This window comes from Aedes albopictus, chromosome 2 (assembly GCF_035046485.1).
Source record: "Aedes albopictus strain Foshan chromosome 2, AalbF5, whole genome shotgun sequence".
Taxonomy (NCBI): Eukaryota; Metazoa; Arthropoda; class Insecta; order Diptera; family Culicidae; genus Aedes; species Aedes albopictus.
The window spans coordinates 113,709,639-113,734,761 of record NC_085137.1 but is presented as its reverse complement, the minus strand read 5'-3'; the positions used below and the strand labels follow the sequence as shown (position 1 = coordinate 113,734,761).

At 36.7% G+C, this 25,123-nt stretch overlaps 1 protein-coding gene across 1 annotated transcript; it reads left to right on the top strand.

The window, feature by feature from the left end:
• LOC115253938 (putative ATPase N2B) lies at positions 1 to 24,717 on the top strand. Its single transcript, XM_029852996.2, has 6 exons — positions 1 to 595; positions 14,302 to 14,487; positions 14,665 to 14,906; positions 14,968 to 15,139; positions 15,197 to 15,343; positions 24,278 to 24,717. The coding sequence occupies exons 1-6, from the start codon at positions 215 to 217 to the stop codon at positions 24,518 to 24,520; spliced, it is 1,371 nt and encodes a 456-aa protein (XP_029708856.2). The 5' UTR covers positions 1 to 214; the 3' UTR covers positions 24,521 to 24,717.
• Positions 24,718 to 25,123: the final 406 nt, after the last annotated feature.

Here is a 25,123-nt window from a genome sequence, read left to right as displayed (position 1 = left end):
GTTAGACGATTCGCATCAAACAACACCGTAGCGCTAGAAGCACTTGACACTCGCGCGAATCGTTCCTCATTGCCACCAGTAGTGCCAGTTTACTTACGTCTTTAGCTCCGTTGTTCCTTACATAATGAAATAGGCAAACAGAGTGATGGTGCAAACTTGACCCGCAGTCGAAAATCGTTCTAGCGCGCGAGTTCCTCCCCGTTGTCTGTGCAGGATGCTGTTCTTGACGAGAACCTCGATCGGTGCCGTCGTCGCAGGTAGGCAATGTTCCTGTGTCCTGGCCAGGTGGTACAGCCAGCAGCAAACAACGACTACGACGGCAGGCGGCCACTCACCGCTGAATGTGTTGGACGATAAAATCTCCCGCAGTGAAATTCAATCCGATGACCATCAGAGGCGAGTGACGGCGGCCTTGCAGACCGTGTACGACAGTATTCAGGGTTATAGCCCTCCGAAGGCTAGTGGTGGGCTGGGGAAGTGGTTCAGCTTTGGGAAGAAGGAACCCAAGGTGCAAGCTCCCAAGGGGTTGTACATCTACGGTAGTGTTGGAGGAGGAAAAACCATGCTGATGGATATGTTCTACGACTGCTGCTCGGTGAGTTTGAAGGGGAAGGGGGTTGGTGGTATGGGAGGTTGGGATAGGTGAAGCGTTAGCGGATAGACACGGCAAGGCAAGCAGCTGATTCAGTGACGATAGAAAGGTGTGTGCTTTGCGAATGGGGTTGCTTATTGAAAAGATTAAAGTAGGAATTTGCGTTTTTTTTTTTCATTCAAGATAACCAATATAAATAAAAACTCAAAGACTGGGTAACCAAGGCTAAGTACAATAGCATTGAAAAATCTTATCATAAAATGCGTTTCTACAAAATAAACAGATATGTATGTTCATTCATTTATCCACTATTTATTCCACTCTTTTTTCTCATGATGATCGGCAGTGTCTAGAGATTTAATTTGTATAATTTCCGATACATATGTACATACATATTCGGTTTTCCAACTAGGATTGCGGTCGGTCCAGGATCTTTTCGTAAAGGAAATTTCCTTGACTTCCTTGGGCATAGAGTATCTTCGTGCCTGCCACACGATATACACATGCAAAATGGTCATTGGCAGAGGAAGCTCTCAGTTAAAAACTGTGGAAGTGCTCATTGAACACTAAGCTGAGAAGCAGGCTTTGTCCCAGTGAGGACGTTACGCCAAGAAGAGGAGAGAGAGAGAGGATGTATTCGGTTTGCTTTTTGCTCATTGATTACTGATTGTACTGTATTTGCAGAACAATCTTTCTGTAAAAATAGTGTAGGTTTGTATCACTATCTGCTCGGTTGTTGCAATTATGCGATGTTCAATAAAAGTAAGAGAACCCAAAATTTTCAACTTTATTACCACGGTCTCCGAAGAAAACTTCACAAATCAAATCATCATGGAACATATCATCAGAAAATTTTCCATGTATTCCATGTGTCACAAAGAATTCTTTTATGAAATTTGGCAAAATGTACTGGAATATTTTGGCAGTTCTCCCAAGGACTCCACCAGAAATTCCCACAGAAACTTCCAATTTCTCCAAAAATTCCACAAGGGGTTCCTTTAGAAGTTCCACATAGAGTTGTGTAAGAAAGTTGTATGAGTTTCTGCAGAAATTTCTCCTGGGATTCCTTTAAACAGTTCTTCAGAGATTTACCCTTTTTTTCGGGACTTTACTACATTTTATTTCCAAAACATTCTTCGGAAATTCCTTTACGCATTCTCTCAAACGATCTTCCGAGGATGTATTCCAAAACTTTCTCCGAAGTTTGCTTTAGAAACTGCTCCAGATATTTTTTAAGGAAATCTGTATTTCTGTTAAAAAATCTTCCTGGGATTTCTTTAGAAATTCCTCCAGTGACTCTTAAAAAAAAATTAGGATCCGTTTGGGATTTTTCCACAGGGATTCCTTAAGGAACTGCTCTAAGGGTTTCTTCGCAAATTTTTCGAGGGATTCCTTTAGAAAATCTCCCAAGGTTTTTATAGTGAATTCGACTAATAATTTCTTCAGAAATCTCTTCATTTTCCTCCAGAGATTTCTTTACAAATTTCTCCAAAGATTACTTTGAAAAAAAAAAATTTTATTCTTTCATTGACCCTTGCTGAAATCTTTCACGGGTTCCTGAAAAAAATCTCCCAAGAGTTCTCAAAGAAATTCCTCCAGGATCTCCTTTTATCAGAAGGTCGGCCCCAGAGGCACGTTATCCTCCATTTGGGACATTTGTGCCATCGCCTATTTAATCATTTACCTGAAGAAGAATGGGACGAGGGATAGCAATTAAGAAAAGGAAAGGTGATGAAGCAGGAAGGGGTGCCCTAGAAGAGGGAATGAACGCAAAAGCGCAACGAGAGATCATAGCCCATACCATAACGGGTTTAATCAGTGCCCTGAAAAGGACACTGTAAAACCCATAAGCGTAAAGAGAGCCTAGAGCTCATTGGAGGTAGCTTGTGACGTCATACGACTTTCAATTTGACATTGAAAGGCACGCCATCGAAAGCATCATCAATATTCAAGAAATCACCCAAGCAAAACAACGTTTCATCAAATGCTTTCTTGAAAACGTATACATTAAGGTGGCCCACACTTATATGAAAAACAAAAATTTCGAAAAATGCCAAGTCTTACCTCCTAAATCAGTTGTTTTGAACTCCCAGAAGCTACGTTCAAAATTTGAGCAAAATCGGTTGAGCCTGAGAGGGCGCTCAAAACGCTTGAAGTTTGTATGGGAATAGTTGGCCAAATGTATGCAGAAATTTTAAGTTATCGAATTTTGTCGCTAGGTGGCGCTGTAAGCGTTCAATAATCAAACCCTTTGGTATTATTGTAGGTGACTATATGCCAAACAACTTTGTCGAAGACCGCAAAGTGATCCAACGTCTGTGAAAAAAGTTATACCCTCGGTAAGGTGAGGTGAAACATCTATATATAAAAATGCAGTGGCATACGTGGGACCGCGCATAACTTGCGAACGGGTGGTCCGATTTGGGTCGTCTAAGTTTTATTCTGTTAGTTTTTACCCAAGGAAGGTTTATGAAGCCTAAAACATGGGAAAATTGAGAGTTTTTGAAAATCGGGTTTTCATACATTTTGAACGGGGACTTGGGCGCTTGGCTAGGGACTCGAAACGTCAAAAAACGCAGTAGGCAAGACAAAGTTTGCCGGGTACAGCTAGTTATTAATATTTTTCCAGTACATGTAAAGGAATAATATCAATAATGAAATCTCAATTCTTTGCCTCACTTTGCCTAGGGTATAACTTTTTTCACAGACGTTGGATCACTTTGCGGTTTTCAACAAAGTTGTTTGGTATATAGTCACCTACAAAAATGCCAAAGGGTTTATTTATTGAACGCTTACAGCGCCACCTAGCGGCAAAATTCGAAAACTTAAAATTTCTGCATACATTTGGCCAACTTTTCCCATACAAATTTCAAGCGCTTTGAGCGCCCCCTTAGGCTCAACCGATTTTGCTCAAATTTTGAACGTAGCTTCTGGGAGTTCAAAACAACTGATTTAGGAGGTAAGACTTGGCATTTTTCGAAATTTTTGTTTTTCATATAAGTGTGGGCCACCCTAGTATACATCTTTGTGTAAAAAAGTCATTGTGAACATCCTAAATTGGGAGGCATGTGAGTTTACATGAATAGGCATGTTCGCCAGACGAACACCACAGATGTGATAATCGACAATGCGTATCAAGCGTTTCGAAAAGAACGAGGTAACCAGATAAATCTGGAACTAATTCCTTCTTTATTCCACGTATGCATCCTTTCGAGATAAAACTAGATAGTAATTTCACGCAATAAAAATACCCAATAGAAAACTACAAGAGTTTAAATCATGTTTGAAATACTCAAATCCCTCTGATAAAAAATAGGATAAAATCCCCATTTGCCCCTGGAGATATGAAAGTAAGCAGAGCTATTTAGTGCCCACTAAATTGATTCTATAGCTACAATCCTCGAGGCAGAAGCTAGGGATTTGTAGCTATACAAAAGACTGGTTTATCCGAAGATATTTTAACTTGAACAGATCAGAGTTTCATTCAGGAATACCTCTTGTGATCCGCACAGACCGCAGAGGACAAGCTTCTTTCAAAGCAATAGTTATGGTATACCGCAATGGAGGGTGTTGTAGTAACAAAACTACAATGAAACTCTCTTGGAGTTGCAATGGAAGCGAGTTATCCATAAAATGTGATCGCAATCAATCAGTGCAGGTTCCCTCCCAGACAACCAATTTGCACGTATAATGAAGTTTATGTTCACGTTATACGTACTTTTATGCGGTAAAGTTACATCGCATAAGATGCAGTAAAAGTGCCTTATGCGTACAAAAGTGGAGGCGCTATACGTGCATTGACGGGAAAATAATGACGCTATATGACTTAAAGCGATATCTTATGCGATGTACGGTATGCACTATTGCGACGTAATATAGCACCTTATGCGACTTCAAGTATTCGAAATAAAAAAAAATCTTGTCACCTAAGTATCGAACTAATAACCTTTGGATTATCGAGCCGCACTTCACACTTAGCACCAAACACTACTTTTGAATCACACTGATTAAATGTCATGACATTCTAACTCACCTCAGTGCTTGTTGGAATGCCCTTGGTTTCCGTGCGCTGTACGTGTTCAGCAGGCTCTTTGGAAATCCAAATGATGTAGCATGATTTCCCGCACAGTTACCACTACTCCTCTCTTGCGAGCACCACCCATCGTTAATTATAAGGTCAACAAAACAAAAATGATGATTTGGTAACTTGTTTTGTAACCATAATGATGACTTTTCACTTTCTTTTAGCTTTTTGGCACTCCAACAGCACCTCTTTCATTGTTATCACATATCACATCGCAATATGCCAACGTTAACGATTCTAGCTTTTGCGAGTTTGTATGTACATTTGAACGAGTTTATTTCCACTTTTATGCGATTTAGTTTGTGCACCAATGCGAGTTAACCTGCCATAGTTAGAAAAACACCAAGCGAAGTCGTATAATCATCGCAGTACGCAATTATGGGAATTCAATTGACACTTTGCGAGTTCACTCGAACGCTTTTGCGAATAAGCAAAGTTCGTCACAACAAAACATCGGAATATCGTCTACTACGATGTAGTCATGCATTATAAAAGTTAATTTGCACTCTTATATCATTTTATCAGATACTTCGCAGTAAGTTCAAAAAATAACACCATATGCGATGAAAATTGACCCTCAGCCGTACATATATGCGATAGTGACTTAAAATAGTAGTTTATACGATGTACAACGCTCATCCTTATGCGATTCCTGGTTGTCTGGGCTAGTTTATTAGGCAGGGGCAATCAGTCAACTCATGACAATTTCTATTCATGGTTAGGTGTAATTCTATGTTAATTTATCCATGAACTGTACTACCTAAGTATTCCATCAAATTGAATCATTTCAAATTGAGGGGGTTAGAGGCAGAGGGGTGTAAGTGACCAAAAATTCAAAATTGAGATAAATATCGTACGTGATTCTACGAGCTCAGCTTTGCTTGTTGCCAAAGACCCGTAATTTTTAAAAATGTTTGAGCATGTTAAAACATTGATTGAAAATATGACGCTTAACCGTCGAGGAGATTTGCTTGGAGGCAGAGGGGTGTAAGTAATTAATTATATTTACATGAAGTATTGAATTTTTTTTTATGATTTAATGTACATCTATGATCTCGTTGAATACGGTTTTAATCATGCCTTATGTCATGGACCCACGACGCACTTGGCGAATGTGTTCTTAAAAATGTTGAAATCGCATTGAACCTGTTGTTCCAATATAACTGCTCAACATTGTTTCAATCAATTTAAATTCTCAAGTTAATAATGGCAGTGATGGTGTTCTACTAGTTCGAGTCTTACTGAGAGAAGCAGTAACCTTTTCGTCATTTGCCCTTCTCATTATCCATTTCTCACTCACGCCAGTATTTGCGAAGTCTAGCTTTTGGAATAAGGTAAAACTTTCACTCGACTGGCTTAGCCGCAAACATTGATAGTAAATTAATTGACTGATATTTTTGCTGAACTTTTTCACACAAAAATGTGACAATATCACCTTCTTTTAGTTGCTCATCGTGAGTACGAATGACGATAATGTACCAATTAAGATTACAACACTACATTTTATTCACAATTGTTCATTCCAAAATTTAGGATTTTTAACGATCGTGAAGATCAAAATTAGGTTATCAATTTGATTACCAAAAGTTTGTACAGTCTCACGAATTCAACCGGTGCTTTGCTAACTATCCGTCGTTTCGACTGTGTTTGGCAGTCTTCTTCTAGGGAAAATTAGGTCAATTTCTCCTTTAAGAAGGCTGCCAAACACGGATGATACGAAGGGCAGTTAACAAATTACCGTTTGAAATCGTGAGACGTTCAAACTCCTAATTTTAGTACATACTCGTTGGAAACCACTGTCAGGGACGAGTTTACATACGCAGTATTACACTAAAAGTGCATCATTACGTCGTGTATGGTGTCATTGAGGCTCTGTTTTAGAATCCGTATGATAAATAATTAGATTTTAAATCGTATTGTTGTCTATTTCCATAATTAGTAGCGCACGCCTACCAATTTATACATTTAATAATGAGTTTCTGTTTGTCTGTATTACCCGTATAGACTCGCAAATATCTGAAACGATCGGCGTGAACATTTACTTCTCTATGGAGGACTTCTCTATGGAGCTGTATGTCAAAAAACCGCACAGCCGGTTTACTATAATTTTTATCTTTTTTAATATATCAGGTTGAAATGTATTTTTATTTACATTTAAAAATAAAATAAACTTACATTTTTGAAAATACTGTAGGTCCTTAGGGGAGACTGAGGAGACTTGATCCCTGGGGAGACTTGTTCCCCCATATTTGCTCGGAATCAAAAACATTTTTCTTCTAGCATATTTTTTCCAAAACTACTTCCTGGACAAACGAATATGTTTTGGCTACAAGTGATTTCGATTGTACATTGCATTATTTTTTAACGGCTGATGGTTTGTTTTCAGTCCTTCAGAAATCTTTTAGGCGATTCCGAAAAATCTCAATAACTTTGTGAAAATTGAACCAAATCGTGTCAAAATTTCACAGCACATAGTTTAAATAAAGTACTTTCAAACTTATTTTTCCAAATGAGGTTGTTGTTAACATATTTTAATTGATTCAGCTTAGTATACACAACAGTGAGATGGGGAGACTTGATCCCTCGAGGATTACACACACATTATATATGTGAACAATAAAATTCTATTCGGAAGCTTCTATTCACTTGGAATTCTAGTCTATTCAACGATAAAATGTGTCAGATAACTATAACTTTAGTACAAACCAAGAAAAGGGGGATCAAGTCTCCCCATTTTGAAAATACGGCATATCCTTAAAAATTTAAGGAAATCTTACAATTTCAAACACTCCATATTCATCGAAAATGCAAGAAAACTCGAAAAGAAAATGAATAGGAAGATTCTGGAATTATTTTCCCTTTAAATAAACCATGTAATCGAAGGGGGATCAAGTGTCACCCATTTTTGAAAAATACTTCATCAGACATGCCTCCATAAAAACACAGTTTTGAAAACTTTAACAATAATTTAAAGGCCTTCTGTTGTGTATTAACTTGCAATAGATGTTTACCTGCCATTTTGTACGGAAATCGGATCTAGTTTTGTGTTTTTTCTTAAAGTTTCAGGTAAATTAAGAAAAAGGGATCAAGTCTCCCCAGTCTCCCCTACTGACGTAACAATGATCCGACAAAACGGTCACTAAGGTTTTATGTTTGTGTATTTAAAAAAAATGTTACGCTAGACGCATCACGATAGTGCAGTGTTCCTTCAGGGAGCCTGGGTCATAATGACCCCAACATCCCACTAGGGTTAAATTAAGGGCTTTTTCTTAATTTGTCAATACTTCATCTGGTTTTTGAATTCAGAAAAGTAATAATGCTTCCACATCATCGAGGTTGCTTGCATTATTCATTTAAAATGAAATTAAACATTTTAGGGACAATTTTATTCATAGTAATACTTGAGTCTACATGTAGAGTATATGGCCTATTGAGAACTTGTTTGGTGCCAAAGGGGTGTAAGTCAACAGTTTGGTGGTAAAGGGATGTAAGTGACACTAACCCAAAAAATCAAATTTTCCTATCTGCAGAAAAACAGCGTATATAATATCTGTTTCCATCTCAGATGGTGAAGTTACTTGATAGTAGAGTGTTCGGGGCGAATGCAAACTTTTTCGAATATTGTAGATTTTTTTATAAGATGTCAAAGTTTTCGTTCATTATCTCAAAATTAGGTTTTGGTCACTTACACCCCTCTGCTTCTGACCCCCTCAATTAATATTTAAGCTACTTCTGATCATATAATCATCGTAGCAATACTGCCAAATATCAGCGAAAATATGCTGGAAACAAGAGCTTGCTTGAAGGCATCCATAAGGGAAGGTTGGAACATACTGTTAACGTTATTCTAAAATATAGCACGAGGCACGACAATTCATTTATAATGAAAGAAGCAAAACTGGGCTCACAAGGTAACCTTTACAAAAGTTACCCTACGAAAATGAACTTCTTGAAGTAGAGCCACCTGGACTACACACACTTTTTACGCTGAAAATTTACCTGAGGTTTGCTAGCCGTACCCAAACTAGACAGGATTACACTCTTCACAATCACAGCACAAAAAGGAAACATCAACGATAAACCACATCGGTGTCGATTAAAAAACGCCAATGGAGAAACCGTAGCTAGTAATGTAAGCTAATTTACAACATTTGAATAATCCCACCCTTATTTAGCCTTAAATTTAAGACTTAAGAAGGGCAACTGATTATCTCGGAGAAACGCAAGGTCCACTGCATCATTGCTCCGGTTAGCGCAGTAAGGGAGAAATACTGTCGAGGACGCCCTCATTCTTCAAAGGCTCCGTTTGCGGTTAGGTTTTTATTAGACCCCCTAACCATTCGTTCATTGGCACAGTAAGCATAAAGCCGCATAACACCATGAATTAGGGGTCTCCTGTTTAGTGGACTCTTACCACTGGATCAGGCGATCCGTAGTGTTATTCTTCTCAGCCAATTGAAACAACCGCTGTCAACACTACACAGCTATCTAGGTTTATCGGGAAAAGAAGAAACATTGATGGTCAACTTTCAAACGAGCACGAACAGCCACGTCTGCTTTTGAAACTGTTCGTAGATTTAGTTTAGATTGAAAAATCACCCAAAAAATCAGTCTGATATCTTTCACAAAGTCTTCTAGGGACTCCTTTAGACAGAGTGTCCTCAAGAAGTTTTCCAAAAAACTACTTAAGAAAGTCTTACTAATAAAAATAAAAATAAGTCATGCATGGATAGCTACCAGAAATGTTTCATGGACTCCTTTAGAAAATATTTTAAAAATCCCTTCAAAAAACATCTTGCATAGATTGTTCCAGAAATTTATCTACAAATTTCTTCAGTTTGTTTATTTTTATCAAAGAGATTTTTCCAGAAATTTTTCAAAGCATTCATCTAGAAAACCTTCCATGAACTTTCTCGAAAATAATCAATGGATTTTTTAAAAATCGATTCATGGATACATTAAGAATTAGAAATTCAGAAGTCCTTCAAAATTTTCTTAGAAGCTTTCTAAAAAAATTCTCCAATGATTGCTTTAGAAATTCTATAAGAGATTATTAGGGAAATTCCCAAGATTTCTGCACATTATTTTAGATATTCCTTCAAGACATTTTTCTTCCAAAAATTGCTATAAGGATTTCTTAAGAAAGTCTTGGAAATTGCTTTCAGATTTTTTATACAGATTTTTTTAGAGATTTTTAAAAGGATTTTTATGGAAAGGATGGAAGTCATTCTTTAAGAGATTCCTGTAGAAATTCACACATAGATTGGATCTGAAATTCCAGCGGTTATTCCTCTACGTATTTCCATGGTTTCCTCGAAACGTACTTCTAGGAATTTTTATATGTATTGCTCCAGAACTTCAATAAACAAATTTTGAATGTTTTTTATTAGGGGATTTCTTTCAAAAATATCTCAAGAGGTTTCGTTAGGTATTCCACCAGGGGCTTCTAGGTATTCCTCCTGATTTTTTTTTTCGGAAAATCTATCTTCAAATTCTTACAATGTTCCTGTTTGTTTTTTCAGAAATTCTCTCAGGAATCCTTTTAGAATTTCTTCAGATTTTATTGTTGATTCCTTCTGAAATTTCGTCAGCGATACTTTTGGAAATATCTTCATAAGAAGTCTCTTAAGATATTTTCGAAAGTATCGCTGAAGAAACTTAAAAAGTAATATAGCTAGAATTTCTACAGAAATTCAAGTAGGGATTTCTTCAAAAGTTGTTCCAAAGATTATTACAGAAGTTGTTCCAGCGATTCTCTCAGAGATTCCTCTAGGAATAATGTCTAAAAGAATCTCTGGTAAATCAAATTAGGAATTCCTGATTGAATCCCTTAGTAAACTCCTGAAGAAACTGCAGGAGAGATTGCCGAAAAAATCCGTGGAAAAATTCTAAACAACTCCTTGGAGAAATCCCTACACTAGTTTCGGAAGGAAATCCCTGGTAAAATTTCTGAAATAATCTAAAGATAAGTCCTAAAACAATCGCTAGACGAATCCTTCGAGGCATACTCCGAGGAATTTCTGAAGAAATCCCTTGACTATTTATTTTCTGAAACATCCCTGAAACGCTGAAGGGCTTTCTCAAAATACACCCTCAAAGCATCCTTGGAAAAAACTCCTAGAGGAATATATGGAGAAGTTCCTGAAGAAATCCTCAAATAACTTCTTGAAAGATTTGTTGCGGAAATAAACTCAGGAAATATTTCTGAAAAAATCTCAGGATGAATTTGTGAAGGAGGTATTCTTGAAGAAATTTGAGGATGGATTCTTGAAGAAATCCTTGGATGAATTCCCAAAGAATTTATTGAAATAATTCTTGGATGACTTCTTAGAGAATTAACTGACTTTTGTTCGCATCCTTGTAAAATTATTAATAAAAAATACTAATCTAAATTTCTTGAGGAATTTCTTTAGAACATTTTGATGTTAATCAAATGAATATGCGAATATTCCTGTAGGCATCCCTTTGAAAATTCTTGAGTGCATCCCTGAAAAAAAAAATGATGGAAGGATTTCTAAAATATCTGAAGGAATCCCTGAACAAAGTTTTGAAGAGATCCCGAGAGGAATTTTTGAAGAAATCACGAAAGGAATTTCTGGAGCAATCCTTAGAGGAGTCTCAAGAAAAATGTCTGGAGGAATCCTTGGAGAAATCCCTGAAAAAAAATATCCTGGAGAAATCCCTAGGGGAAAGCCCTAGAGGAAATCTTGGAGGAATTTCTGTAGGAATCCTTGGGAATCCATGGAAAAAATTCTGGATAAATTTCTGTAGGAATTCCTGCATGAATCTTGAAGGAATTCCTGGAAGGAGGAGCAATATCTTAAGGAACCCCTGCAATAATTCCTAAAAGAATCACTGAAGCAATTCCAAGAGGAATCCCTGAAGAAATTCCAGGAGAAACCCTGGAAGAATGCTAAGAGGGATCCCAGGAGCAATTCCTTAATGAGTTCCTGGAGGAATCACAAGAGAAATTTGGAAGGAATCCCAGCAGAAATTACCGATGAAATCACTTGTGGAATTTCTGGAGGAATTCTTAGAGGACTTTTTGGAGGAATTCCTGGAGGAATCCTTGGAGATATTTCTGGAGGAATCTCTAAAGGATTTCCTGGAAGAGATTTGAAGAGATCCTCAGAGGAATTTCTGAAGAAATCACAAAAGGAATTCCTGGAGCAATCCCTAGAGGAATGTCTGGAGAAATTCATGAAAAAAATCCTGGAGAAATCCCTGGGAATCCATGGAAAAAATCCTGGATGAGTTCCTGTGATTTTCTGAAGGAATTCCTAGATAATTCCTGGAGGAATTGCGGAAGAAATTTTCAAAGGAATTCTGAGAGGAATCTCCTAGAAATTTCTGAAGAAATGCCCTGAGGCGTTCCTGGAGGAATTCTTAGAGGACTCTCTGGAGCATTATTTTAAGGAATCCCTGCAATAATTCTTTAAAGAATCACTGGAGCAATTCCAAGAAGAATCTCCTTGAGAATCTCTGAAGGAATTCCAGGAGAAACCCCTGGAAGAATGCTTAGAGGAATCCCTGGAGCAATTTCTGGATGAGTTCCTGGAGGAATCCCAAGAGAAATTTTGGAAGAAATCACAGCAGAAATTTCCGATGAAATTACTTGTGGAATTTCTGGAGGTATTCCTAGAGGATTTTTGGAACAATTCCCGGAGGTATCCTGGGAGGAATCACCACAGAAATTCTAATGAAATCCCTTTAGAAATTCCTAGAGTTATCTTTTATTCCTAAAGGAATCTGGTATTCTTGGAGATATCACTGTAGATAGGGTCTTGTACCATTTGGGCAGGTGTACCTATTTTGGGCACTTGAAGCAATAACTAAGTCAATTTCAAACCGATTGATTTGAAATTTTGTCCAGAGTTAGGCACGCACAATATGTAACTCTGTACAAAAATTCAAATCAATCGGTTTGAAATTGACTTAGTTATAGCGAGAAGTGCCCAAAATAGGTACACCTGCCCAAATGGTACAATACCCTATTGCTAGGAATTGGGTTAGCTATAGAAAGTGACCACTGTATATTCGAGTGTATCCGAAAGATTAGGCAGGCTCCAATATTGTGGAGATCCGAGGCATGCCGTTAGGTTAGGACAAAAGGAAGAAATGGCCGGGGTTCTGCTAAACCGAACTAAAAGCCAACAAGTTTTTTCCGAGATATTTAAGGTTAAAGTTCAACCACTCACAAATAAACAACAAGCTAAGATTATTTGAAACTTTTCCGCACACATGTAACTTACAAGCCTTTATTAACCATCAGAAATGAAGAATATATGTAAAATAATTGAAATCATTGATATAATTACATTTAATTTCTCAATACTTTGCACTCAGTTCACTCTGGCTGAACAAAAACATTGGAATATGGTTTATAGTTCAGTGTGGCTGACTGTGTTTCTTTGGTTCAGAGAAAACCAGTCGGATTGTGAAAAAAATCTCGATTTTTCATCGTCTATGAAGTTTGAAATCGATATCACTCACAATCCTTTACATGAATCAGAGAGGACGCGTATAGTATGGTAGCACGGAGGTCTCAAAACAAGTTGGAAATATGAAAAGCGGAAGCCCATCCAATTCAGCCCTTCCCACCCATGTTTTTTTTTTCATAGGCAGTGCATGTGCAGGCACAGAGCAAAAGTGAATATGTCAAATGACGTCCTTGCATGTCCTGAGGTCCTGAGATGTGAAGGTGGAGCAATTTGTGTACTTCAAATTTATGCTGGTCGAAGAAAACCATGAAAATGTTCTGCCAAAGTGAACTAAGACAAAAATCAACAATCAAAAATATTAAAGAGATTCAAACTTGGGTCATTTCAATGATAACCAAGCGCGTTACCTCTAGGTCAGTCGTTAAGTCTGAATCAAGTTCTAAACATTCTTCTGAAGGATGGTTTTCGTGAAAACGCTATTTTTCGATCAGCCAAAGTGAACCAAGTGTTTGATTTTTGTTCAAGCTCTATAATTTTAATTAGCCTTGTTGTTCAATGACGGCTTCTGTGTTAAATTATCAGTATGAGGAGTGTCGACATATTGCAGGTATTCAAAAACAGTTGATTTTTGTATTGTTCAGAATAAATTGATTCTAAAATGCAGTGGATTTGGTTCGGTCTGGTTGAATGTGATTTGGAAAAATGGCGATCAGCGCCATCGAAACATAATTGGATCCTCCAACACCCACATTTCTAATTACGTGTTCAATTCTATCAAAGATTGTTACTATGAGTCGGTTAGAAGTAAGAACGGTGACGGTGATGAGGAGAACTTGAAATGTTCATCTTCTGGACCAAAACTGAAACATTTCGCTGATTCTATAGAATGGTTTACAGTTCGCTCTAGTTGGATGCAATTTTATTTTTTTGTATGTTCTGCCACACAGAAATTTTAAATTTACTCCACGACGAGCTGTCAGAATTACTAGATTTTTACATGGAAGGAAGATCATCTCATTCTTCATCCAATGGTTGAGAAAACTCAATTTTTCAAAAAAATGGTCTTTGGTTCGGTTTAGCAGAACCCCGACCAAATGTGAAACGATCAGGACTCCAGACATTATCGTTGTAGGCAGGCTCATTGAAAAACTGTAAAACAATATCTCTTTTTTCTCCTTCAACAGATCGATCGCAAGCGGCGTGTTCACTTCAACTCCTTCATGACCGATGTCCACACCAAAATTCACGAGATAAAGTCGAAACAGGTCCGTGACGCGAGCAACACCAAACCGCAGCCATTCGACCCGATCAAGCCAGTCGCCGAGATCATCACCCAAGACTCGTGGTTGATTTGCTTTGACGAATTTCAGGTGAGTAGAGCCAACCCTCCAACCATTGGCTGTGGTTACCGGGTCACACGTCATTATCCCGAGATTACCTCTCGATGCCATGCATCGGCCAACACGCCCATGGACACGCGACCTTATCAGTATCAGCGTTTCGCTGTGCAATTTGATTAGCACACTCACGCCAGTCAATTATCGTAGGTCACAGACATTGCGGATGCGATGATTCTGAAGCGGTTGTTTACCTATCTGTTCGACAGCGGAGTCATCGTGGTGGCAACAAGCAACCGAGCCCCCGACGATCTATACAAAAATGGCCTTCAGCGCAGCAACTTTATACCCTTTATCGGGGTGCTGAAGAACCACTGCCGTGTGGTGACGCTGGACAGCGGCGTGGACTATCGGACGGCGACGCTCAAGGGCGAAGGGATGCACTACTTTGTGTGAGTTTTTCATTGGAATTGTAGTGCGTAAGCTGTTCTAACATTTTTTGTACAATTTCAGAAAATCTCAAGTGGACGCAGACGGCGCCATGGACAAGATATTCAAGGTTCTCTGCTCGCAGGAGAACGACATGATTCGGCCGAAAACTTTCACCCATTTTGGACGTAACATATCCTTCGCCAAAACCTGCGGACAGGTGCTGGATAGTACATTCGATGAGCTATGTGATAGAGTAATGATTTTTGTGATGCATGTCGAACCATTCAACTGATCTTTACGATTATTACAGCCCCTTGGTGCATCGGATTACATTCAGATATCGCAGTTCTTTCATACCGTACTTATCAGGGACATCCCGCAGCTGAACTTGAAGCTGAAATCGCAAACCAGACGATTCATCACGCTCATCGATACGCTGTACGATAATCGTGTTCGGGTGAGTAATAAACTACGTGTTAGATATAATGACTATTGCTCCACTCGAAATTGCGTAGTTGTTTTGAAGGAATGATTCACTTTTCATGTGCCTCACGTTTAGGAATCTACCAATTTTTAATTCAAATGCTAAGAATATTTCACATTCTGGACCATTTAAAAGGATACTGTCTTCGACAAAGTTGTTTAGAAGACTGAGAACTTTCATATATAAAGCAATTAAGTTCAATACTCACTACGTGGCGTTAGTGCTCTTAGGAGCTTTAAATTTAATTTTAAAGTAGTATACACCCAAACCTACATTCAGGTAATGAGTCGGGACTGCCTAAATAGAACTTGTACCTACCTAAAAGGATTCAGTTTATTACCTAAATGAAGTACAAGGTTGCAAAGAAGTTTAAAAAGAAAGAGTGACTAGGAGAATGAAAGAAGGTCATGCGGAGTTTCAGAGGGCTTTCAAGAGAGTTTCAGAAGGGAGGGGGTTCTGGGTTTTGGAGGGTCTCAGAAACGTTGCATGGGGTCCGAGGAGGGTGTCGGCAGCATTTAGAGATGTTTCAGAAGTTTTCAGTTGGTTTCTTTGGCGTTACATTGAAAACGTTCAATTATATCTGAGGGTCTCAAGTGCGTTACAAGAGGTCCTAAAAGAATTCTGGAGGTTTTGGTGACATTTCAAGAATTTTTAGGTTTCCTAAAGCGTTACAGGAGCGTTTAGAAAGCTTTGAAGGATCTCAGGTGCATTACATGGGGTCCAAAGGGGTCTCAGGGGGTTTTCGATGGAATTTACGAAGTTTCAGAGGGTTTTCAGCGAGTTTCTCAAGGTGTTACAGGCGTTACAGTAACTAATAAATCTTTTTTGAGTATTTCTTTCTACTATTCATATTCTGAACGATTTCATTCAGCTCGAGCAAATGAGATCAAATGAAAAGCGAATCCTTGTCAATTGATTTTATTCTCATTCAAATGACCAGCTGGGCAAAAAACACGAAATACCCCGAAAAATTCCGCCAGACTGAAAAATTATCGAATGTCGGGTCAATTTTTATCGTATGTTGGGCCACTGTTGAACCTTGAGATACCTTAGACACTGTTGGGGTTGAGGAGTCATCCCTCAACACTGGAAAGCCCCCACCCTCCTCTCATTTTCACCTTTACTCCACTTCCCACTTCTTTCCCGTAAACCAACCTTATACCTAATCTTAAGTACTCCAACTCTTCTGAACACCTAAATGGAGGGACCTAAATAGATTTTACCATAATGGAATCTACCTAAATGGAGGTTTCTATTTATCTTTCGTTCTGTACCACTTAGAAGGATACTGTCTTCGGCAAAGTTGCTCATAAGACTGAAAGCTTTTACACAGAAATCAATTTAATTTAAGAATCACTCACTATGTGTTACTAGTGTTCTAAGGAGCTTCCAATTTAGTCTAAGCGTCGTATACCTCACGTTGAAGTGGTCAACCACTTAAAAAAATCTGTCTTCGGCAAAAATGCTCAAGAAACTAAGAGCTTTCACCTAAAACAATTGATTTCGATAATTTCTCACTGTATGGCGCTAGTGTCCTTGAAAGCTTCCAATTTAGTTTAAACGTCATATATCTCACGTTCTGGGCCTCTTAGAAGAATACTGTTTTCCACAAAAATACTCAGAAGACTTTACCTCCTTAATTCCTAGTATGAAAGAACAGGAAAAAATGCTTGAGAAATTTTTTGATATATTTCTGGTGAAATATTCAACCATCCGTAATTCGTGCGTTTGGATACCATCGACAGCACTGCGCTGGTGTAGTGTACAACAAGCGTACAACACTATTGGAGAGTGATTAAAACTTTTTAAGGGAACTCTAAAAAATGGCTCCATAAATTGCAAACAAAGGTACTGATGGAGCTCTTTAAAAGATCCTTCAATAAATTTCTAAAGGATCACTGCAGTAAACTCTGGAAAAATCATCATAAGAATATCGTGGAGGAATTTATTGCAGAATTTCATATCCAATTTTTGACGAAAATCCTTATTTAGGATTTTTAAGAGAACCACCAGAAACGATTTTTTTAAGGAAGCTTTGAAAAAAATACTGGAAGGACTGGAGAGCCCTTTGCAGGTATTTATGGAGGAATTTCTTGAAAAAATGATGAGGGATAGAGTAACTTTTTCAGAATTTATTGCGATAGTTTTTGGAGAAATTCTTAAAGCACATTCTGTAGAAACTCTGAAAAAAGGTTTTTATGAATCCTAGGCAATTCCTGGAGGAATACTTTGAGGAACTTCTGGAGAAAATCCTGGAGAGAATCCTAGAAGAATCTTTGATTATATAGAGTATTACCTGAAGGAACCTCTGGAGTATTTCCAACAAACAAAAGAACTCTTGAGAAAATTTCCTCTTTGAAAGTTTTAAGATGAGTCTTTCGAGAATCTCTTGAAAAAATCTTTAGAAGATTCCTGATGAAATTCTTGCCAAAGTCCCTGAAGGATCACATGGAGAGAAATCCAAGAAATATACGGACATGAACGGATTCTATAGGAATACTTTGAGGAGTCTTTGGGCGAATTCTTGCTGCAATAATTCTAGGAAATCCTGCATGAACCCTTTTTCTTGACTAGGCGCTATATTGAAGTCATTCCTATGGGGTTGTACCAGTGAAGAGGGCGCTGAAATGTGGAAACCTAGAGTAATCAGCTCTGATGTTGTTACTATTACAGCACTAGGGGTTTCGGTAGTACATGATTTGTCAACTAGCTTCAGTAGATGTAACTTTCTCGAAGGGGGATTTTTTTTAGGAAAGGATTGTCGATATTGTCCAGATCAGTGGATTTAGAGCATTTCAGCGCGAAAAGGAGCTTACCGAGTGAGAAATGTTCATTTATCTTCGTGTTGTTTGAAGCTTGATTGTAGGCTGTGTTCGGCCTTGGCTAAAGGAGGTCTGTTTTTGGCTGTCTCCAAAGGGTCAGGGGTTGTGTCTGTCGTTTCCCAATGAGAGAGTTTATTCGGCATTACCTTCTTGCGTTCAAGGCGCGAAATTCGGTATATTCGCTGGCGTGCACTCCGTAGGGATGCGCTTAACGGCACGCAGTATTTTCCGCCTGGCTTTAACAGCCCTCCGACTTTCGTCCACTCACCAATGGCCTTATGACCTGGTCGGTTATTTGTGCGAGGAATGGAATGCTTGGGAGCTATGTACATGTATTGATTGTATTAACGTAGACTTTCTAATTCGTTTGCTCGTGATTCCGAGCTAGTGCCTGATGATAGTTATCCCAATCGGCATTTTCGTATATTCACCTCGAACGATGGGTTATCATTGCGGTAAGTAGGCCTTGACCAGGTTACAGGTCTTTTTTCTCGCGCTTGTCATTTTTTTTCATTTTCAGGTGAATTTTTTCTCCGTGATACTGGATTGAAGGCATAGTAGTAGCTGATTTGGATTTTCGTTTCGGTGGATCCTGAGGTGTTTCCCGAGGTGGATCTCCCCCCATTCAAGTTTATTCAAGTTTACCCGTTTGCGTTGGCAAGTTTTCTGGCGTTTCAAGTTCAAATTCACTGGTGTTGGTGTTGGCTGTGCCCCTTTGACGTTCAGTTTGTTAAGTTAAGTACTTTTCCAATTAATTATTTATTCATCGTAGCTTAATTTAGAATTAGTAGTTTGGTATGGATATTGATGTTTCAAAAGAAGGTGACCCTCCTCCAGGACCTTCTGATATGAATTCATTTAGAATTAAAGTGTACCCTCCCTCATTTGATGGACCGTTTGTGGTTTATTTCAGGAAAAAAGAAAAACCGATAAATGTTTTGCTTATTTCCTCCGAAATTTATAAAAAATACTCCTCAGTCAAGGAAATTAAAAAAATTTCCTTGGACAAATTGCGAGTTATTTTTAGTTCAAGAGACGATGCTAATTCTCTCCTTGAATCTAAACTATTTATTAGTTCTTATCGTGTATATGCTCCATGTGATTTTTGCGAAATCAATGGAGTTATATATGATGAAACATTAGATTGTGACGATGTTAGAAAATTTGGCATTGGTATTTTTAAAAATAATACTATTGCACCTGTTCAAGTTTTGGAATGCAATAGATTATCAAAATTAGTTGTGAATGACAAAGATACAAAATATGTTCATTCAAACTGTTTTAAAATAACGTTCGCTGGTTCAGTTCTCCCTGACTTTGTCATGGTTGACAATGTAACTTTTGATGTGCGGCTTTATTTCCCAAAGCTAATGCACTGCGAACGTTGCCTTCAATTTGGACATACTTTAAAATTTTGTTCTAACAAACCTAAATGTGGTAAATGTGGTGAACCTCATTTATCTACAAATTGTAGCAAAATTTCTGATATTTGTATTTATTGTAAACAGAAGCATATTTCTTTGAAGGAATGTTCTGTTTATATTAGTAATCAAAAACAACTTAATCAAAAATTGAAAAATAAAAACCAATTTTCTTATTCACAAATTCTAAAATCATCAGGAAATTTTTGTGATCCAAATATTTTTGACAATTTAGCTGTTGATGAGCAGGACGATTCCTTTAATTCAAATGAATTCATTTACAAACCTCCCACAAAAAGAAAAAAGATTGTAAATTCAAATAAAATACCTTCGGCAAATTTTTCATCTCAGCCTACACAGTCTTTTGACAAACATTTTCCTCGTTTGAATTCTTCTCCACGAATTATTCCTGGATTTCAAAAAGTTGATTCTCCTTCATCGAACAATAACAATAATACAAATGTTAATGAATCATCTAATGCGGAGAATAAATCATCAATTTTGTCAATTTTGGAAGAGTTAGTTGAACTCCTGGGTTTTAGTGAATTTTGGAAATCTTTAATAAAGAAAATTTTACCCTTTCTTGCTTCCCTTTTTGAAAAACTGAATTCATTTGGTCCTCTCATTGCCTCATTTTTTGCATCGTAATGGCTTCCAATAATGCTGGTAAATTGAAAATTTTGCAATGGAATTGCCGTAGTATAATTCCAAAAATAAATAGATTAAAAGCATTGATTGCGATTAATAGTTTAGATATATTTTGTTTGAATGAAACTTGGTTAGTAGATACTAAATTTTTCCGAATTCCATCCTTCAATATAATTAGAAAAGATAGGAACGATTCATTTGGTGGTGTTTTGGTCGGTATTCGAGAAGGAATTAAATTTAAATATTTAAATTTTTCATTTCATACACAGATAGAATATTTGGTAGTTTCTGTTCAAGATAGAGGGCTCAATTTTCACATAGTTTGTTTATATATCCCTCCAAATGCATCATTTTCAATTTTCGACTTGAAGGCCATTTTAGATAAGGTCCCTTCTCCTTTTTTCGTTTTGGGAGATTTAAATGCCCATAATTTTGCTTGGGGTTGTGAAAAAAAATGATGGTAGAGGTTCCTTGATATTAGATTTGATTGACGAGTTAAATCTTAACATTTTAAATGATGGGTCATTCACTAGAGTTGCTATTCCACCTTTAAATAATTCTAGTGTGGATTTATCTCTTTGCTCAAGTAGTTTGTCGTTTTGTTCATCTTGGAAAACAATTGATGATCCCAATGGTAGTGATCATCTACCTATATTAATTGTAGTTAATAACCCTGAGCGTAATAAATTGTCATCAAAAATAATAGTTCCTGATTTATCGAAAAATGTGGATTGGGTTAAATTTGCTGATTTAATATCCTTATCATTAATAAACCTCAATGGTTCAGTTTGTCCAATTGTTAATTATGAACAATTTAAAAATGTTCTCATACAATGTTTAACTAAATCCCAAAAATATATTCCAAATTGTAATGTTAAAATGAAAAGTCGTCCAACGTTTTGGTGGGATAATGAATGTTATTTGGCATTGAAATCCAAATCTGATGCTTTCAAAACATTCCGTCGTACAGGTGCTAGAGAGGATTATTTTTCGTATTGTAAAGCTGAAGCATTATTTACCAGGATTACCAAATTTAAAAAACGTAATTATTGGAAGACTTTCATTGAAAGCCTTGATAGAGAGACTTCTTTATCTACATTATGGTCTGTTGCAAAAAATTTAAGAAATTATGATTCTTCTACGCCAAATTCTCTTGAGTATTCTGATAATTGGATTGATCAATTTGCATCAAAAATTTGTCCTGATTTTGTTCAACATTCAGTGAAATTCAAAAATTCACAGTCCATTAATTATTTTCCTGAATTATCTAGTGCTTTTTCGTTAGAAGAATTTGATTTGGCTTTATCTATTACGAATAATACTGCTCCTGGTATGGATGACATAAAATTTATTGTACTTAAAAATTTACCAATTGAAGGAAAAATGTATTTACTTTCTATTTATAATTCCTTTCTTTGTCAAAATATTCTGCCATTAGAATGGCGATCTATAAAAGTAGTAAGTATATTGAAACCTGGAAAAGATCCTTCTATGGCTGAAAGTCGTAGACCAATTAGTTTATTATCATGTCTCCGGAAATTAATGGAAAGGATGATTTTGAATCGTTTGGAGTTATGGGCAGAAAAAAATAATATATTTTCATCGTCTCAATTTGGATTTAGAAAGGGTCGTGGCACTCGTGATTGTACTGCTCTATTAGCATCACAAATTCAGTTAGCTTTTAATAGAAAACAAGATGTTATTTCCACCTTTCTTGATGTTTCCGGAGCTTATGATTCTGTGCTAATTGATTTGCTTTTTCATAAAATGAATCATTACAAAATTCCAGTTATTATTTCCAATTTTATTTACAATTTATTTTCATTCAAAATAATGAATTTCTTTCATAATGGATCTTCCAAAATGATTCGTTATAGTTATTTCGGTCTTCCTCAAGGTTCTTGCTTGAGTTCTTTCTTATATAATTTATTTACTTGCGATTTATATTCTGTAATTCCTAATGGCAGTTATTTTATTCAATTTGCTGATGATAAAGTAATATCGATCAGTGGTAAAAATAGAGAAATTATTCGACATTACATGCAATGTTCATTAGATAATATTACTTTATGGGCGCATGACAATGGTTTTACTTTTTCAGTTCAGAAAACTAAATTTATTATATTCTCGCGTAAACATTCCACTATCAGTGTAAATTTGTATCTTTGCGGACATGAAATTGAACAAGTTTTTGTTTATAAATATCTTGGAATTTGGTACGATTCTAAATTAGTTTGGAGTTCATATCAAATACATCCAAAAAATTTGTGCCAACCGAATTAATTTTCTTCGCACTATCACTGGTACTTGGTGGGGTGCTCATCCTTCAGATATGATAACTCTTTACATAACTACAATACGTTCTATATTAGAATATGGATGTTTTACTTTTGGATCTGCATCTCAAACACACTTTTCGAAGCTTGAAAAAATTCAATTTCGTAGTCTTAGAATTTGTTTGAAATTAATGAATTCTACCCACACTCAATCAATAGAAGTTTTAGCCGGGGTTGTTCCACTAAAGATACGTTTTCAAGAACTTAATAATAAATTTTTAGCACAATGCTTTTCCAATAATCATTCAATTATTCATATATTAAAGGATTTATATGAAATTAACCCTTCATGCAGAATTTTAAATTCATTTATTTATTGTTCCACATTAAATATTAGTCCCATTAAAACAAACTATTTCAAAAACTGTGACATTCAAGTTCATTCATTTATTCCTTTAATTGATATTTCCCTTCAATTAGAATTAAAACAAATTCCAAAATATGAACACTCACGGTATGCTAAATTATTATTTGAACGTAAATTCATTGGAATTGATCCTAAACAATTATACTATACTGATGGTTCTTTTATTGCAAACAATGCCGGATTCGGAGTTTATAATTTTTGTATGGCTCATTTTTTTAAACTAGAATCTCCTTGTTCCATATTTGTTGCTGAATTAATTGCATTGTATTTCACATGTCAACTAATTCAGAAATTATCACCGGATTTGTTTATTATTTGTTCAGATAGCATGAGTTCCATAAATTCAATCAATTCCAACCAGTTCAATTGTAAACCACATTATATTATACTTTTGGTAAAAGAATTGTTATATAATTTACACTCCAGGGGGTTTATAATAAAATTTGTTTGGGTTCCGGCTCATTGTCAAATTTATGGAAATGAGCAAGCTGATTTGTTAGCTAAATTAGGTGCTATTCGTGGAAGAATCTACAATCGTAAAATTTTTAGTTCGGAATATTTCGCTAAAATAAAATCACATTCAAATGAAACTTGGCAGGCTGATTGGAATTCTAGTGAGAAAGGTCGTTATTGTCATTCAATATATCCAGTGGTAAAAAATGATGCATGGTTTAAACATTTGAATGTTGGGCGAAATTTTATTTGTACATTCTCAAGATTAATTTCAAATCATTACATTTGCAATAATCATTTATTCCGCATCAATATTGAAGAATCTAATTTATGTGATTGTGGTGAATCATATCAGGATATTGACCATATTGTTTTTAATTGTAAACGTTACCATTTACCTCGAAGAAAATTTATTGAAAGTATTCAAAATTCAAATTATACTTTACCCCAATCCGTACGTGATATTCTTGGCAGTAAAAATTTATCAATAATGAAACTCCTCTTTTCATATTTACAGGATATTTCTTATAATGTTTGATACTGCCTTTGTTTGTTTTTTTTTTTCAGTCTTCGAAATTCCGTTCCAGACAGAGTACATTGGCCTTTGATCATCCCTTAGCGAATCTCATTCAAGACTGCGGCTCGGTTATGGATTGTTTTCCGGAGGAGCCTTTAGATATAGTTTATATTGTAATGAAAAAAAAAAAAAAAAAAAAAAAAAAAACGATGGGTTATCACCGGCGGGTAGTAATTTGTATGGGGAAATGATCACTACCGTGTTCGCTAAATCGAATACTGGATTTTTCATATCAAGTGTAACTAATTAGCCCCTTCTTTCTTTTCCATCTTCTCATCCCCAGTTGGTCGTCTCGTCGGACATGCCGTACAAGAGCCTTTTCTCGAACGAGAAACCCGAAGACCTGCACACCTCGGACGAACACCGCATGCTGATGGACGATCTGAAAATCACCAAAGATTCCACCGACGCCACCTCCAATATCTTCACCGGCGAGGAGGAAGTGTTTGCCTTCGAACGGACCGTATCCCGACTGGCCGAGATGCAATCGGCCGAGTATTGGTCCCTGTGGGAGAAGCACCGATAGAGCTGGATGATAACGACGCGCACAATATGGCCACCATCGCTGCTGCTGAGCAGTTACGCTTATGGGCGGGTGACATTCGTCATCGCCTAACTTGAGTCACGAGTAATAGAATAATTAATTGAGGGACAAACTTGGAGAAGACCTGTACATATATTTATTCGAATAAAGAAGTATTGATGAAAGAGACGGAACAGCAACATTTTGTGGAAGTGTTTTATTGCTTAATGGGTTTGAGATGAAAGGGCATTTCATTCATATTTTCTGTGTATAAACTACCAATACCTAAAAAGACATAATTAATTGAACAAACGCTGATTTTCATACAGAATTGCCAACTTTTAAATGCAGGAAATGGAAAAAAAAAAAACTGGAGAACTAAAGAAGTCAGCCAGCAACGGCTTAACTATTCAGCAAGACCACGTTAATTATGGAGCTTGAACATCTCTGTATCTCTACGATTGTCTTAGGACAAAATTGTTGTTAGCTTAGACAAGATAAGACAACTAATCAGCCAAAAAGGGATCAATTTGATCAATAGTTCAAGCGCTGAAAAACAAAACAAAAAGCTATGAAATGAAAAAGAGTCCGGCCCAATTTACTCTC